This window comes from Acomys russatus, chromosome 3 (genome assembly GCF_903995435.1).
Source record: "Acomys russatus chromosome 3, mAcoRus1.1, whole genome shotgun sequence".
Lineage (NCBI taxonomy): Eukaryota > Metazoa > Chordata > Mammalia > Rodentia > Muridae > Acomys > Acomys russatus.
In genome coordinates, this window is record NC_067139.1 from 79,055,675 (window position 1) to 79,074,029 (window position 18,355).

Consider the following 18,355-nt stretch of genomic DNA (forward strand, 5'->3'; position numbering starts at 1 on the left):
CCTTCTGCAAGAATGTAGAAACGAGTTTAGCATGTAGCTCAAGTGGTGCAGCACTAGCACTTTCCTAGCGTGTGGCTGCAGTGGGGTGTTCGGTCTCCACCACAAAAATAAGACAAGCACACAGTTTCTGTAAGGAAGGCTGGATCTGAGAACCTTTTCCATGGTTATCATCAGCCTTGTTGTGTTGCATAGGGCACTATTAATCTCTTCCTAAGCATTTCTACATATGTTTACCCTTGCCTACGTGGAAAATAAGTCCGTCAAAACAAATTGCCCCATTATCTGATTTTTTTAAATTCTGTGTTATTGAGCTGGAGAAATGGCTCATTGGTTAAGAGCCTGTAGTGCTCTTGCTGAGGAAGCAACTTTGGTAGCTTCGTGACGACCTGTAACTCTAGCTCCAGGGCGTGCAGCATCCTCTCCTGCCTTGTACAGCCACCTGCATCATATGTACATACCCCTGCAACACAAAGCTTAAAAAATATTTTCAGCTGGTGGATTATTTAATATTAGATAACCTATTGTTTACAATACAGGCACAAGAGGAAATGTCATACAACAGGTGCTTTATAAGGTTTTTGAGACAATATGATCAACACCACATTGTTGTGTAATGGCAGGAGCTGAACAACTCTTCTGCATTGATTCATAAGAAAAGTTGGGAATAACAATCTGCTGAGTGTGGTGGTCTGTGCCTAACATCCCAGCACCCAGAGGGCTGAGTCAGAAGGATGTGGGTTCAAGACCATCCTAATCTACATAGTCAGATCCTTTCTCAAAAAAAAGTTTAAATTACATTTTCTTCAGATAGTTGATGAAGGTTACACATATAGGTTGTTCCTTAGCTCCATTCTATCTAAACAGATACATGATAAGAAAGTTTAATTATAGATTTCTTAATTTGTATTATAAATTTTTAATTTTAAAATTCTGGCTATTGGTTATTTGGCCAGAATTCTTCAAGGAGCCCACATCCCAGCAGGGGTTTCGCGAAGCTTCTCTGCACACTAGTTCTTGGCTGTGTCCTAGTGTGTAGCTGTGCCTTGCTTTGTCACTTCATGTTCTGAGGAAGAGCTGTCCATGCCTGCAGCCTCTTCCCCTTCGTCGACTTATCCCACAATTAAGAGCACACCTACTATGGGAACATTTCAGGGTGATCACTGTCAATGTCAGCAGAGCCAGCCTGTTTCAGTAGCTTCAGAAGACAATAACTCAGGCATTACATGTTTATAATGCAGTGTAGATGACAGAAAGATACTGTTTTTCTTGTCACTGCAGATTTGATCCATCTTCTTGGGAATCCGTGGCCAATGAAGAGATGTGGCAAGCAAGGTGACTGGTCTACATTTTATTATTTGTATTCTGTTTTTAATATGGCAAAGTAATAGCCCAAGGTACTTTTCATTCTGGTAATATGGATGAGTAGAAATAAAAATAGCATAAAAATAGCTATTTTGTTCAAGACATTGTATTATTATTTATGCACAATACATAATAATAATCTTGATAATACCCTGTGACACTGTTACCTCATTTTATAAAAGAACAAGGGAGATAGATTTCCACGGACGCTTAATGATGGTGATGGTGATGGAACACTCCTGACTCCCGACTCCTGTGATCAAGCATTGCATCCCTGTCTCTATTTGTGCTAGGGCAGCTTTTTATTAAAGCCCTCCACTAATATGTACCAGCACCAGACAGTGTGCTAGGCCAGAAGCTACCCATGAATGTGACACAGTCCTGCCCTCATGGAGTACAGTTGGCAGAAGGAGACTTCATGAAAAGACATTATCCACTACTGTTCCATATGGATGAATCACTTCTTAGTGGAACTGCTGCTTTTATAGGTCCCTGTCATTATTTTTAAATAACCAACAGAGGCCTCCAAAATGGCTCAGAGGATAAACGCACTTGCTGCCAATGACTTGAGTTTGATCCTTGGAACCTACAGGTTGGAGAGAGAACCAACTCCTATAAATTGTCCTCATCACCACATTCAAGATAGGGATTGCAGGTTCACACTGACACAAAGTAAATAAATGTAAAAAGTTAAAATAAAACTAACACTAGCAATTTTGTTTAAAACACTAGTACAAAAGTTCTAAGCAATACAGAGCAGGGTGTCTCCTGCACATGGAGTTCTTCCTTCTGCAAAAATATATTGATCCCAATCTACTTCAGGGGTTATGTTCTGAGAATTGACTTATGGTATGAAACATTTACATATGTTCAAAGAGTTGTTAGTAATTACCAAGAAATACAGCTCCTTGGACCAGCAAAGTGGCTCAGCAGATGAAGGTGCACGTGCCCAAGTGGGTCAGCCTGAGCTTGAGCTCACTAGCCACATGGTCAAAAGAGCACTGAGTCCTGCAAGCTGTTCTCTGACCTCCACATTCATACTGTAGCATGTGTAGCCTGTGCCCCACCACCACATACACACAAATACACAAAATGTAATAAAAAACTTAAGAAAGATACATAACTCCAACATAATGTTTACAAAATAGCTGTATTGTACTTTGTACCAGAGGGTTTTTTTAAAAGTTAGAAAATGGCATGAAGGTGCCAGTCCTGTGACAGGACAAATACTTGCATTGAAGATCTGATCAAAGATACACTGCACGGTTGCTTCATTGTGATTGCCTATGGGAAAACTGGGAGACATCACATAAGAAGAAAGCAGGTCATTATTCAGGCAGGTATTGATTTAATTGGTGTGCTGAATACAATTTGGGTGTTTGTGCACTCAAAGAGTGCAGCCACTTTTAAGGCAGCTCACAGCTATCTGAAATTCCAGTTCCAAGGATCTGCTACCCTCGCACAGACAAGTAGGCAGAACACCAATACATATAAAAATAAATAATTTTTTTAAAAAGGAACTGGTGGTACATGACAGGAGCTGCTAGATGGGCAGCTTCAGGGATGCTCTGACAAACGCAGCAACTTTCCCTGTCTGACTGCTCTTCCATACAGTGGTGGACATCCGTAGGGAGCCATACAGTGGTGCACATCTGTAGGGAGCCATACAGTGGCGCACATCTGTAGGAAGCCATACAGTGGCGCACATCTGTAGGGAGCCATACAGTGGCACACATCTGTAGGGAGCCATACAGTGATGACATGAGCATTTCTCCCGGAACCTTTTGTTTTGAATGTGAGTGCTGTTGCACCTTGGGGGGCTTTGGTGGGGACAGTAAGTGCTGCTCTGGCTTTGGAGGACTCTTGGGTTGCTGCTGGATCAGAGTACAATCCCATGACCCTGAAAGAATGAAGAATGCAGAGGAGAGGACTCTCCACTCCACGGTGTGATAAGATTCTGATGAGGGTTCTTCCTCCCACCCCCAGGATGAAAACACCATTCTTCATCTTCAGCCTGGCCGAGACTGCCACGGTGCCTCCAGACGTGAAAGCACAACTCTACACACACGCATATAAAGTACGCTTCAGTTTTGTGGAAGGGCATCTCTCGGGAGGTGGAAGTGACTAGAGTGGGGAGAGGGTGTGCCACAGACTTTTTATCCTCTGATGTCCAGGTTGTCTTGAACATTATAAGGCAGCACATCTGGGGACCATCTCCAATTTGTCAAAACAGTGTTGTAGGTAAAGGGCTCGGTAAACAGAATAGCATCCGCACCACTGCCGTCTGTGGCAAAGGGTGCCCTGCACATGTTAAAAGGCTTGAGATCAAGATTTTCCCAGATTAGCTAATTGGGTTCGGTATGATCGCAGGGGACTTACAAAAGGAGAGATTAGGGATGGAGGAAGGGCTATGAGTTGCAGTGCAGAAGGTTCTAAAAACTGGAAAGGGTGGGAACAGATTCTCCAGAGCGCAGCCTGCTGACATCCGGGACTCTTAACCTGGGTGCAGGACAGTGAGCCTTTGTTGTTTTTAGCCAGAGTGTCTACTGCTTATTACAGTGCCAAGAGGAAACTAACATAATGGCTTTACTAAAGTAAGTTCTGTCATGTCACCTTCAATGCAAAATCTTGACACTGACTGCATGAAATGATAGGCCATGGCTGGTAGAGGGGTCCTGGGGACAGTCAAAAGCTACAGAAAGAATTTGTCTTCTGAATAGCCTTGGGAAGCCTATAACCCCTTCAAAAGACATCACTAAGAAAAGCACAAAGAGAGGCTTGTGGTAGCACAGTCTGACAGGCTCTACTTTCCTGTCATTACTACACTGGCACTCCTGAGAAAGTCAGCCAGTTTGCCATGTAGAAATATCCATCCTGGTAAGGGTTGTGCACACAGCTCAGGCCCTGCATATATGAGCAGCCAAACCCCACTCTCTGGACCACTGTGGTTCTACTCATGTTTGCTTGCTGCTGAGATAAAGCAGCATAGTATCCAGTCAGCATGACTCATTTTGCTCCTAAATTTTGAACTCACTTTTATTCAGTCTTCACTTACAGCTTTTATTGAGCACCCACTCCTATTATATTAGAAATAGCCTTGTCCCTGCTGTCACAGAGGCAGCAAAAAGGATGGTAAAGATGTTCAATCACAGATTAGTCTTCTGTATGCTGACAGAGGCGCTATGGGACCTAGAGAGCTGAGCCCAAGTGCTGGGATGAGGTGCCATGAAGTACCATGCTGCAGTAGCAGGACGAGCTGGCCAAACAGGTGATAGACCAAGAAAACCAGGGAGAGATGGTGGTCCATAAGAAGGTAACTACAAGGCAAAGGCCGAGTCCTCCAGAATACCCGACTCAAGAACAGTGCAGTGGTCAGTTTTGGAAGGCAGCCTGTAGAGTTGTGTCTGGCAGCTAAGAGGTCAGGGCCTAGGCCCACTCTAACATATATGTCAACTACAAGTCACCAGTGTGAGGGGGATAAAGGAAACTAGGAGCTTGAAGACATGGGGCTATTAACCCTCCAAAGGACAGTCACAGGCGGTGGCGTTCTTGACAAGGGCGCTGTCTTACAGTAGGCATTTATTTGGCCTCTTTGGAGGAGACAGGGAAGAAGATAATGTAATTCATGCATTTCCACTACCTGCTGTTGTAAACTCATCCCTAACTTAGGAAGCATTACACTGGTCTGTCTCAGAGTCTTCCCGCACACTCCTTGTTACACAGTGCTAACCTGACAATGAAGTTCCTGAGGAAAGAAGCTTCATGTCCCTTTGTGCAAATTCATCTCCACTTAGCTGTTTGTCATGCCCTCTGGCAAATGCCCTCTGGAAAATTCAACACCAAAAATTCTAGACTGCTGCTAAGAATGAGTGAATGAGTGAGTGTATGTATGTATGTATGTATGTTTTGGTTCTACTTGCACCCAACTAATACTGCCTCTGCAGTTGGGAAATCAAAGTTCTGAGTTCCTGTGGGTTTTGGCTACTAAGATGATAAACTGTAGGGTGCTGTGAGGATTTCAGCATTGCCCTTTTAGGGGAGCTCTTGATTCTGTTGTGCCCAGTACACCTGGTAACAATGGGATTGTTTGGATTGTGTTGCTGCTAATACTCCCGTTGTTTCATGTAGAGAGAAATCCACATAAATAATGTGGAACACAAGTTCAATTCTGCCAAGTTCTTTTTCCACGCTATCTACTAAAGCTTTTTCCCCCCAGCAGCTAAATGTAGAGGTTTAGCTGCTCGGCCTGTTGAGTAAACAGCTTTCCTCCAGTTAGAACTAAATCCTTTCCCAAAACATCTTTCTGGAGGACAAGCACTTTGTCCCGACACAGTGTGTCTCGGGGTCCTGCAGCATCCAAAGCCCCAGAAGCAGTTTTACATGAAGCACGCTTACTCCTGCTACTGCGGTAATTACGCAGCATTCCTGTATTTTCTGCATGGCCTGGCAATGATTAGATTTTTTTTTTACTGTAGGCTGCTTGGATTTTTTTTTTTTTTCTTGTGTTATTAATTCCTCTGTTTTCTGGTTTTGACATGAAAAAAATCTGTCAAGATAACAGTTGAATCCCAATATTTGCTGTCTTCCAGCTCTATAAGGAAATAGTGTCCTTGCAAGAGGAATACCCAGTGAATTGGCACAAGAACTATGCCATTGCCTGTGAGCGGATGCTGCGCCTTCCAACGAGAGGCGCAGACCCTGAAGTCTTGCTGTCTGAGACCATCAGACATTTTCATCTCTACACTCAGAAAGCGCAGAAGGATCCACAGCGAGCAGACATCATGGCTGTTGTCAAGCACCTAAGAAAAGAGCTGCAAAGTCTAAGAAACACAGAAAATGTCTGAGCCCGCAAAAGGTGGCAGCCCTGCTCAGTGTATTGCTTCCAGAGTTCCTCAAGTCCAAAAGTTTTTCCTTCAAGTAAAGACGCTGTATCAAAAAAGTAAAAGTCTCAATTCTCTCCTGGATATAAGCGTCACATACAGCAGACACATGTTAATGGCTGCAATGTGTGCCTTATGCAAAATTGTGTTTATCTCATGTTGCCAAATTAGCATTTCCATGAGAAGCATTCAAAAGCATCTGCAGTCTTCAGCAAACAACTGACTGTGGGTCTAGGTGAGAAGGAACTGTCTGCAGACCTAAAACTCTGACCCTGAGTCTGTGACAGTCCATGCTTATTGAGAGCCATTTTAAAAAGTAAAAAGGTGACACTCATTCCAGATCAAAGGCATCTTCTACTTGCTGCAAGTAAGAGTTTCTACAAACAGTTCTTGTTATGCCTCATTAGAATCCCCTGTTGTTGTTGTTGTTGTTGTTGTTGTTGTTGTTAACTATAATTGTTGTATAGTCTTAAACTTTATAGTATAGTACCAAGTCTGTGATTTTTTTTTTTAACCTTTGAGTTTTATCATCATGGTTCTGCAGTGACTGAAAAGGAAAGCTAATTTCTTATTTGCTGATTTCAGTTGCAGAAATGGGCAAACTAAGTCATTTTATATGTCTTTAATTAATTTCATATTTATGTTTTCCTTCTATTTGGATTCATAGATCTAGATAGACCCAGTAATTAGTAAGTAGCTGCCCAGATGCACAAAGGGGCACAGGCAAGAGTCGGGGTGGGGAAGTTGTTCAATAAATTCATTTCTGTTACAGGCATCTTTTATACATATTACTAAAGAGAGCATAGCAAGAAATGCCAATAATAATAGTTCTTTATTTTATTATGACAGTTAATTAATAGCAACCTGTTTTAATGAATAAAGTCACTCAGAGTCCTTCAGCACTTCCTAAGTAGAGACCAGAATCTGTGGGGATCCCCCCACCCCCGATTGTATAGCTCCTAGACTCCAGCACTATATAGGCCGCTGTATAGAAATGCTCACTAATGAAGAGGGAGGGCTAGACGCTTGTCTGCATTCAAAGATCACTGGTGAGTCATTCAGCAAGAAAAGGCCCCTTACCAGGAGTAGTCACAGTTCCGTGGCATTGTGCTAGCAAAAGGGTCTGATCAAAGGTCTCCCGTGGAGCTTGCATGGTTCCCTTTCATACTACGACCATAATTAAAACCACTAATTCTCTTTTAAAATGCTGCAGGATGCCATGTAGGCATCTGTCTGGAGTGTCCTTTGTGATGTCATAAGCTGTTAAGGACCAGTGCCGAGGGCTTTTGAGCGAAATGCCAGTCATGAAGGTGCTTCAAGACAAGGGTGCCTCTAAAAGCTTGACAGGGCCTTGACTGCACAATTCGAGCTGCATTTGCCCCTTGTCAGCTGCCAGTAAATAAATCTCAAAGGGGGGAAAGCTGAAGTTTCATTACCTGATCCATGGGGCTTTGTTGGGTTTGGCATCACACAGGGGAAGCTCCTGCTCCTCCGTTCTCTGGATTTGAAGATGTCCATTGGAGCCTGCAGTGCCTGGACAGGGTTCAGAGCGGAACCTTTTGAAGAGTGTCAATAGTTGTAACAGTTCAGCTGTTAGGAAGACAAATACATGGAGGAGCTCATTAATCCGCTCTTGGCTCTCGGTGCCTTTTGCCCTTTTATCACAGCCTTATTAGGCTCCTGCTCATCTTGAACCAGAAAAAACTGAATTGAAGTTGTTGAGTACTAATTGGCAAAGACTTTTAATCATGGGCCAAGAACTTTCACTGACTTGAAAGTAACTTCTCCACAGGGAAGAGCCAGAAACCTGCTTCACCTTAAAACAAAAACCTGTTGGAGCCCAGTGTGTTGTGGAAATTGAAGGAAGCATCAGTAAATTGCCTAAAGTCTATCCATTTGAGAGAAATTATGTAAGATAATCGTTTTCACTTTTCTGGGAGGAAAGGACAATAAAATTCAAACATTTCTCTAGAAAATCTTTATTGCTTCAGAAAAATTACTTGAGTATGTGTGGTGACTGTGCTTGTTTCTGTGTGTGTGACCATTTATCTGAGCATCTACATACGCACGCAGTGTTTATTAAAAGGAACACTTTCTAACGGTAGTCTCACAAGAGAACACCTATCTTTTAAACGTGTGTCAGCATGTAGGCATGCCTGCTTCTAAGTGTACTTTGCACATGCGTATTAGCACACGGCATGTAGAGTATTTGATATTTGTGCAGCAGTGGCTTTAGACCACTCCTAGACAAAGCAGTAATATATAACGTAAGACAGATAAAATCACAACTATTTCGATTCCTTAAAACCATCAGTAAGTGAAAAATAGCAAATGGAGCTAAGAATTGAGGATGCCTAGCCTTGGTTAGCCTTCATTCCTCATTCCTGGATCAGCTACTTCAAAGAATCCTTTCCTTTCTCCAGTGTAAAGCTACAGTTGCTTTTCCTTGGCTAGGGAATAACAGCATAAACTCGGATAAAGGGCTCCCTTCAGTCCAGCCCCCAGCTGGGGAGGGCGTGAGGAGGTGGCTTCTCATGCTGGATTTGGCCGGCGTCCTCCTCAGTGACCCTGGAGTGCCATGGGTTGGCAGATCTACAGGAACCCCACAAAGCCAACTTCTGCCTGGAGTTTAGCCCAAGGAGCAAGTGGGATAGTGCCCTGCTGCCTGGGCCCTGAGGCCAGCCCACACTGAAGGGCTCAGAGCGAGGGCATTGTGACCTCCATATTCCCTAGCAAAACACCAAGCGTGTCCCACTTCTCACCCTTCCCTACTTCCTGTAGTGGGACGTGCACAGTTCCTGGTGTTCACCTCCTCTCGTTTTTTAAGAGGACCTTTAAAAAAAAATATGTATTTTGGTCTGTTACTCAAATTATAGGCAAAATAAAAGAAAATTCTTTATAATGTATTTAAACTTTTCAAAGCTTATAATGGAGTTTGTAAATGTTACTTTTCTGATGATGAAGCTATGATGTTTAGCCATTAAGAGATTTAATTAAAGCCAGTTTGGGGAGGAGAGTCAGGTTATTATACTCTGCTGATAACTCGGTGTCATCAGATTAGGATAAGAAGAGTAGATTTTTCTATTTGCATATTAAAAGTTAAACATTGTGACTCCTTAATCATACTTCCCGTTAATATCCATCAGCAGTTAAAATGAATGCTTTTAATATTCAGGAAAAACTTCAATTTCAAAGGTTAAAAAGAATGAATCCTATTAGAGCAAATCATTCTATCTTATATCTGATACAATTTTACAAATGCACTATCATAGGGTAATAAGATTCTGAACTACTCAAGTGCTATGGCTAGGTAAAGAAAATAATTCCAGACCCCTAAGAGATCCACACTATTTTCACTTGTCCTCAAATGTTGTTGATGCAAAACCATTCTTAAGCTCATTCGCCAAACAAGTGATGTTTCCAAGGATGCTGGGGACATTAAAAGCCAAGATCTTGGCGCAGCCCTGCAGAGCAAACAAGGAGTAGAGGCTCAGCCCCGCTTGTGCTCAATGAAGACGTCATTGTCAGGACTTTCAGAAGGCCTGTTTAATTTGGAGCAGCATGGATGCTATCTTTCAAAGCCCTGGAAGTAGTGTGGTGTGCTTACCTGGGTAGAGAGAAGCAAACTAACCTGGATCTATCTTGAAACAGCTGTTGTTTTAACTCCACCAATGCACCATGTGTTAGAAAGCTTAGTTCATGCTGTTAGAAAATAAATGCTGGTTGGCGGGAAGGGCGGACAGACCATGAATCTGAAGCCAGCGATTGTTGGCCTCTAAAGGACAGTTTTTTGGCAGAATCAATGTGTTATGGGTGAAAATTAATTCACAGTCATAAAGGTGTTTTGAAGATACTTAAATTTTCAGTTGCTGAGATCACTGCATTTCAGGATAGTGGTCAGAAGACCAGCATGGAGCTCAGAGGCTGCACTCCTCTCCAGGGCTCCGCTTACAGCGTCCAAACACGGATTCTCTTGCCCGCGTGCCATTGCATGAGGATATGGTAAAAAGCTTAAATTCAGGTGTAATAAAAAAAAATACAGAGAGTAAGCGAAAACCAAGAACCCATCCTCTCTTAATTTAGTTGTTTAGAATTTGTTATGTCTGGCATTAAGTCTTGTTAGGGGAAGAAAAGTACAATAAGTCAAAACAAATTATAGCCAGATCCCCCACTGAGCCACATCCCAGCCCTGGAATCAAGTATTTATGTTGGTATATACTACATATTACAAACTAATAATATACATTATGAATTTTGTTCTTAAAATCATCTGTTTAGAAGTGGTACAGAAATATTTTAAAGTGGAAATTTCAAATTTCCTTAACTAAATGAAATATTTATTCCATTACAAGGCTGAACCACTGGAAGTAGATTTTTTTTAAATTGTTTATTATTTATATACTATTCTGTCTGAATGTGTGCCTGCATGCCAGAACTGGGCACCAGGTCTGTGAGCCACCATGTGGTTGCTGGGAACTGAACTCAGGACCTTTGGAAGAATAGATAGTGTTTTTAACCTCTGAGCCATCTCTCCAGCCCCTGGAAGTAGCTTTAATACCTGAAGTTATTGCTCATCGATGAAAATGTATGCTAAAAACTTATAGAGATCACTGTTTTGGAAATCAGATCAGAATTCTCAGCCCTGGGGAATCACCCACTACCTAGAACCTCAAGTACCCTGAAAGACAGGAATGCCCATGATACTAAAATACCAACTCCTGAACCTCAAGTCTGCAAGAATGGAAATATTGAAGATTTTGAGGACCCAAATCCTCTTACAATGTCTTTGAAAGTACAAAGGAAGCATCACAGGATTGTTATACTAGTAATAGCACTTTTAAGAGTTAATTACACAAAACCAGGCTCCCTTTGCTGTTGCTCTAGCAACAGGTACTGAAAGTGCCTTTATAAGGAATTGCTCGTTAAAGGGAAGGAGATTCTTTTCCCCAAAACTCAGGTTCTTTTGGTTGAAGAGGTAAATCTATTGAGTAGAAGGAAACTTTAAAAACGAAAAATTCAGGGCAAAAGAGATGGCTCCAGAGTTAAGAGCACTTGCTGTTGCAAAGGACCTGGGTTCAGTTCCCAGCACCCACATGGGAACTTTCAATTCCTGGGGCCGGATGCCCTCTTCTAACCTGCACCAGGCACGCACTTACATACATGCAGACAAAACACTAGAACACATAAAAACAAATATTTAAGAAATATTTGGAAGCTTAGTCCTGGTGTGATTTGAAGTGCTAGGGTGGGTTGGTAAGGAGGTGCTCTCCTTTTCTGAGAAGAAGGTGGGGATAATGGGAAAGGGACAGGAGGGTGGGACTGGGAGGAGAGGAGGGAGTGGGCTAAGATAGGGATGTAAAGGGAATATTTAAAAATAATTTTAATAAAGAAATATTTGCACATAGAAAAAACAAAACCAAAGTTCAATATGAAATACTGTGACTTATTAATGGAGAGGGTTTACACTTAGTGGTTGTTCTTAACTTCTGTTTTAAGCCATAGCATATTCATTTTCTGACTGATCTTGACACCACTGCTTATCTTTCAGCAGTCAGAACTTGAGCCACTAACCAGTGCACTTAGCTGCCATGGCCAGGACAGCCTCTCAGTGTGCAGGGTGAGCACCTGAGCTGACATGAGGGAATATTATTTCATAAAACTCAGTTCACTTTGCATATATGCACATGGTTATGTATAACATCACTGCTAAATTTAGGTATAGTATTTACATCTAAATGTATAAATTGAGTTGCCATACAGAATATCTCTTGCAGAGAGAGAAATATGAAACCACAATCACTTTGTTATGGGAAATTAAGACTCATACGTAAACTTCTTCCTCTGGTCCAATTTTTCAGCATGGTATTTCTCTTCCCTCTTTTCTTTTAGCAGGACTGGATGCATCCCTGGCTTTCTCTCTCTCTCTCTCTCTCTCTCTCTCTCTCTCTCTCTCTCTCTCTCTCTCTCTTTCTCTCTCTCTTTCTGTCTCTCTCTCACATACATACATACACACACACACTTACTAACGTTAAAATAATGCATGTCTAGCTTCTTTAAAATTTTTTTAGGCTGTAATATTTTATGTGTATGAGTGTTTTGCCTGCATGTATGTATGTGCACTGTGCAAATGTCTGGTACCCAAGGATGTCAGAAGACGGTATCAGACTCCCTGGAACTGGAGTTAAGGATGGTTGTCAGGCACCATGTGGGTGCTGGGAACCAAACATCAGGTGCTCTGCAAGAGGAACAAGTGCTCTTAACTACTGAGCCATGTCTCCAACCCCATACATCTTGCTTCTTAATTACAGGTCAGTTCCATGTTGGTGAGAATGTTACTTCCAAATTTGGCTGAGTTTTACATATGATTTGTAATATATAATATATATTAGTAAAGAATATTATAACAATCGTCTTAGTGACATTACCCATTAGCTGAATTTCTTCAGTGGCCATTGCAGTTTTTTATTGACTCAGAACTGAAAGTAATTTGGCCTTTCATCTTTGAGAGGCAAGTAAATTTGGTGCCTCCCATAAAATTAAAACCCCTCCTCTGTAACCCCGGAAGCTATACTGTGTGCCTCCTGTGTGTCAGATAAAGACATTGAGCTAGCCTACTTCCCAGGGCCACTGTTTAATAGCATGCTATTCTCTTGCTTTTTCTCTTATAAGCAAACCAGTAATTGTTTTAAAGAGCCTAATTCTGTTGAATATTGTAAGCTAATATGTACCAAGATACAAACTTTTACGAACCAATACAAACTGGAGTTTTATTTCAAAGCAGTCTCCTGAGATCCCATGGAAATAGTACTGAATAGTTCTAGGAGTCCTGTGACTTGCCTGCAATTTTGATGGAGACTGTATTCGTTTTAGTAGTGCACTTGGCCTGAGAAAATACCTTCAGAAACACCTTCATCTCGCCCGTAACGCTTTCCTTGCTGGTTGCTGTTTCATGCAGGCACTCACTGATGTCCTGAGGAGAGGTGAAGCATTGAGCTCCTTCTGGGCCACTGCATGAAGAAACACATAGCTAGTGTGTGCCTAGTATTCATGTGGCTTCCACTGGAGCCAAGGACAGAAGCCCAAGCCTTCCCAGCTCCCGTCTGTCCAGTCCCAGGGGGAGCAGACTGTTCTAGGAAGGACAGGTCTTTTCTGGTGCTGCTCTGGAAGCTATGTAGTTAGAGCTAAACTTGACTCTCAAAGATCCTTCTGCCTCTGCCTCCTGGGTGCTGGGACTAAAGGTGTGCGCCACCCCTGTCCAGTGAGCTCTGTATGTTTTCATTCCCTTCTCTGTGGAATGGCGCTCAAATAGACGCCATGGTGGGACTGCGAGGACCAATGAGCTATGCAGTGCTGTGCATACAATGCTCCGTGTGTTGGCCGCTTTGTTGGTGATCAGTCAAAATGGTTATATGGCTCATGTCCCTTAGGAACATGAGTCCCCAGAGCCTCCTTGAGGCCAGGCATGATGGTGAGTTGGAGGCCCAACCTGGGCTATAGAGCAAACCTTCATCAGAAGAAGAAATAAGGCAGGAGGGGGGGAGGAGACCTCCTAATATTTTACTTCTCATATGTCTAAAATGTGCTTACTAAATACACACCTGGAAACTTGTACATGTTGGGGAGGGGTGCATGCTCATATGGATGCAAGTACACAATTATGTATGTGCATGGAAACTAGAGGTCAGCCTCAAGAGTTGATCCTCAAGAACTATGCACCTTGGCTTTTTAAAACAAGTTCTCTCATTGGGTCCTAAGTCTGTCAATTAAATTAGTCTGGCTAGCCTGCTAGCACCAGGGATCTGTCTGTCTCTCCAATGGCTCTGATTACACTGTGCAGCATACCCAGCATTTTTCATGAGTGCCGGGGATCAAACCAGGTCTCCATGCTTTTGCAGCAAGTATGTTACCAACTGTGCCATCTCCCCAGCTTTATGTGAAAATCCTAGTAATTCAATTTAAATTGCAATGAGAACTATAAATAATGCTGTTGAAATTATATAGTTAATTGGCAATCATGAAAAGGTAACCAAAATCACAGCAAATAAAGAAATGATATCAGTACCATCAATTAGGGAGACATGCATGTGTATAACAATAAACAAAAACACACAGATGATAGATGGTAGATAGATAGATAGATAGATAGATAGATAGATAGATAGGTAGATAGATGCATGCATGTGTAAAAACCACATTTACGATTTATTCCACATGGTCCCATTCCCACTGTGATGACCATCCTTCCTTTATATTCATTTTCCAAAACTATGGGCTACCAGAAGGAAACCCAACAGTATCGTACTTGCCTCCTCTTCAGAATTTGCCATCTGTACATTTGATAATACTCAGTTTCCTACAAATGATCCAGGTTCTGCAGGACTCAGGGACTTCTCAAAGAACAGTCCTTCCTGCCAACATCTCCATGCGCTTGCAAGGTTCATCCAGCACAGGAAGCTCAAAGTCCTGTGCACATGGTGCACACACGATATGCACACGGTATGTGCATGACCCTTGCTGAGTTCTCACATCCAGCCTGAAGTGAAGGTCATAGCTTTCTGCATAGGAAAGAGCAGCATGCCCACAAACCTGAACGTGAGCAATCTATTCATTCGCTAGTTTTAAATTTTTAATTCCCCTAATAAGCATTTTTCTGAGCTGCTGGAATGATCCAAACTTAAGTAGCAGATTTCAGACAAGTACCGAGGAGACAAGGACCCAACCCTAATGAAGTTATCCTTTAAGGAGGGGAAAAAAAGTTAAAATATAAGTTTTTAAAGTACGTAAGGATCCCATTACTGCTACCAAATCTTACCCAAGCAAGGAAATCCAACTCGGTTTCTAATTGCTGGGAACACTGCTTAAGAAATGGTTACTTCCCCTCAAATTCACTAGTTTCTACCCACTGAGATGTCTGCATCTCATTTTCAGGTTATCAAGAGCCCTGATGATATATCCTCAAGGGGTACAGTAGACCAAAATAGACCAAAACGCATCCTTCACCAGCACGTTCCTTTTGGTGCACTGCTGCACGCTTCCACATCCCTAGTGCCTACCTTCTTTGACTGCTTCATTGGTTAGTTTTGATTTTTCTAGACAGAGTTTCTCCGTGTAGCCTTGGCTGTCCTGGACTTGCTTTTGTAGACCAGGCTGGCCTCGAACTCTCAGAGATCCTCCTGTCTCTGCCTCCTCGGTTGCTGGGATTACAGGCGTGTGCCACCGGGCCCTTCTGCTGATTTAATTGGCATCAAATCTTTACAAAAAAAAAAATCATTGCTGTCTCCCCACAGCAAAGAAGTGTTCTCATTTCTCCATTTATCAAGACCGTAACAGAGAAAGGAGATAAGTCTGTCACTGAGCCACGTTCTACCTAGCTCTCCTTACAGCCACACCTCTGCTTCCTTAAGAGTCTCTGAGTAACCTCAGCATATGTCCCTGTTCAGCCCTGCTGTAAAGCAGGTCCTGATTCCATAAAGCACCAACAAACAATCCTTTTGTCTGTAGTATTCTTGCCCCAGACATCTGCTCACCAACTGTGAGAAAATATCACACAAACAAGACAGTCAACAGAATATTTGATGAACACTGTCCCCATGTTCTGACATCATGAAAGATGAGAAGAGACAGAGAAAGGTGTCACAAGGCTAAGAAGGCTTAGCAGACATGGCATCAAAATGCACAGTGACAACATGACAGTCTTTGGTGTGGACCACAGGCTCATGCTGGTAGCTATTTCTGTGGAGATGTGTGAGATGTCCCATTGGATGAAGTGGGGTGCAGAGGGGATAAAATAATCTACCCTGAATAATCTTTGTGGCATCACTGTAATTCTACAACTTTTCCAAAAGAAAAGCAGCTATTTGGCCCTGACTCTGTAGTATTCTTTGTTGACTTCTTTCTTTTGGGGTACTGGGCAGAACAATAGACAGGACAGTGGTCTCTACTACTTGAGTGCACCAATGATCAAAGAGATAAGAGCCATAGCCTGCTACCAACAAGGACATTAAGGTAGGTGGTCTACTTTGGCCCTGGGTCCAAGTTCCCTCCTTCCCAGTGGCTACCCAGGAGACTTGGGTGAAGAGGGCTGGTCTTGAGAAAGCCTGAGGCTCTGTGGCCAGAGCTTGGGAGGCTCAGAGGAAGCTTCTGTGCTTAAATACCCCTCAAAGCCAGCAGGCTCATACCCATCTCGAAGCTGGCAGGATCCACTCTCAGATTAGTCCTAGGGTTCTGGATTCTTCTTCAGGCAGAAAAAGGAGTAGAGGCAAAGCACCCTTAATACCTTAATTCTTCCAAAAGATGATTCAGACTTTTGGAGCTTCATTAGCATTTACAGATAAAAATATACTTTAAGTGGCATTATGCTAAGTAATTATTCTTACAAGATGTGGAATTAAACACATTTTCATCAGCATGAAATTATTCCTGCCACGTACTGAGTTGGGTGACAGCTTAAGAAGAATCTAGAAAGGAAGAAGCAATCTATATTTTTGAGGGGGCGGGGAGCCAACCCAAAATATTCCACCAAAGGTAAAGTCGTTGTGGTGAAATCACTTTGGCTGGATGGAATATTAAACCTGCTACTATAAATTTCACGCCTTGCATTCCCAAAGTAGACGCGGAGAATGATGCCAAAAACTAATCAGAAATAACGCAGCTGGCCTTGCGTGCTCTTTCCAGTAGGGGGCATAGCAGAGAAGACTGTGTGTGCCCGAGACTTCCTTGGACTGGTGATAAGGCATGTTTGTAATTGCTTCTGTAAAGATATGTATCCGCATGCTTGGATGCTTATTTACATTTTGGGATGTGGTTGGGAATAGACGCTTTCGATTTAGAACTTTGTTTCTGTCTCTAAGTACATGGGAGACTTTGAGCTGTCGTGAGCATTGTATTTACCAATGCATGGTGTTCAATTGCTGGATTTAATTGTTACAGTACAGTGAATTATTCTATTATTTCTTGCTATTTTTTTTAATCTGGAGGAAAATTCAAACTTTGCAGGCTTTAGGGCAGGATAAAATGGCTCTGAGCGTGTCAACGTCTCAAGAGCACATTATTTTCTTATTGGATTGCATTAACTTTACAGATGAAAATTTGAAGGAGAATTAGAAGGCTTAGAGATGGAAAATTTGGAGAAGAAAAGAATTATGTCTTCAGATTTCTGGAGGGGCTAGCTGGCAAGTCATTCTGAAGGCGGCTGGTACTAATCCCTACAGCAAAAGGCACAGCAGACCCGGAAACTATTACGGACAGGTACAGGGTCATTAAAAAGGGCGTGAATCTCAAAAAACAAGAGAACTGCCAATGCACTGATTACCCAGGGGTTATCCCCTCCTCTTACAGCTGGCACAGACTGTTCTTTTTTTTACGATTTATTTTTGTCTTTAAAATTATTTATTTACTATATGTGTGGTGTGTGTGGGCACGCATGCCACAGCATATGAGTGGAGGTCAAAGGACAGTGTGGTAGTGGCATCAGTTCTCTCATTCCACCTTCTTGCAGCTTCCAGGGATCCAGTTCAGTCTGCAGGGCTTGCAAGGCAGCAAGGGCCTTTCACTGGCTGAGCTCCTCACAGGCCCTCTAAGCACACTCCTCACTGGGAACTTTCCGCAGCCTGGGAGGGGTTTTTGGCAGTTCCACTTAGTTTATAATACAAACATAGTCTCCTGCCTCAGATGCATAGAGCCACCCCTGAAGGGACAGCTACATGACATATATAAACAAACATTCACCCATAAGTGCTCTAATTGACTGCAAGGGAAAGCTGAAAGAAAACAGAATGTAATAAAACCTAACAGGCAAAAACTCAAGACAAAAAAAAAGTGTAGGCCTCCTCCTGCCTGGAACTGACTGTTTCCTGAGTATCCGGTGGCAGGGAATGGGCAGCCACAGGCTATCCCATCCACGCTATCTGATCACACCATCTGCGGGCATTAAGCTGATGAGCCTGGAATCCTGGGCTGTCACCACCCACAACCCCTTGTCACCCTCTAGAGATCTGCTATGTATCATGGTTGGGAACTGCCACAGAGCTGGCTTCTAGGCAAGGCAGGAGCACTGACCTACAGGTGACCAGGGTCCCACTTGTCCCTCTGTATCTGCGGTTCTCAACATGTGG

The 18,355-nt window shown here is 42.7% G+C and overlaps 1 protein-coding gene across 1 annotated transcript in view; it reads left to right on the forward strand.

The window, feature by feature from the left end:
• The window catches only part of Tmem260 (transmembrane protein 260), a 61,387-nt gene extending 54,718 nt beyond the window's left edge, over positions 1–6,669 (forward strand). The window contains 3 exon segments of the mRNA XM_051142968.1: positions 1,279–1,332; positions 3,349–3,439; positions 5,952–6,669. Of these exon segments, the coding sequence (XP_050998925.1) occupies positions 1,279–1,332; positions 3,349–3,439; positions 5,952–6,206 (400 nt within the window). The 3' untranslated portion in view covers positions 6,207–6,669.
• Positions 6,670–18,355: the final 11,686 nt, after the last annotated feature.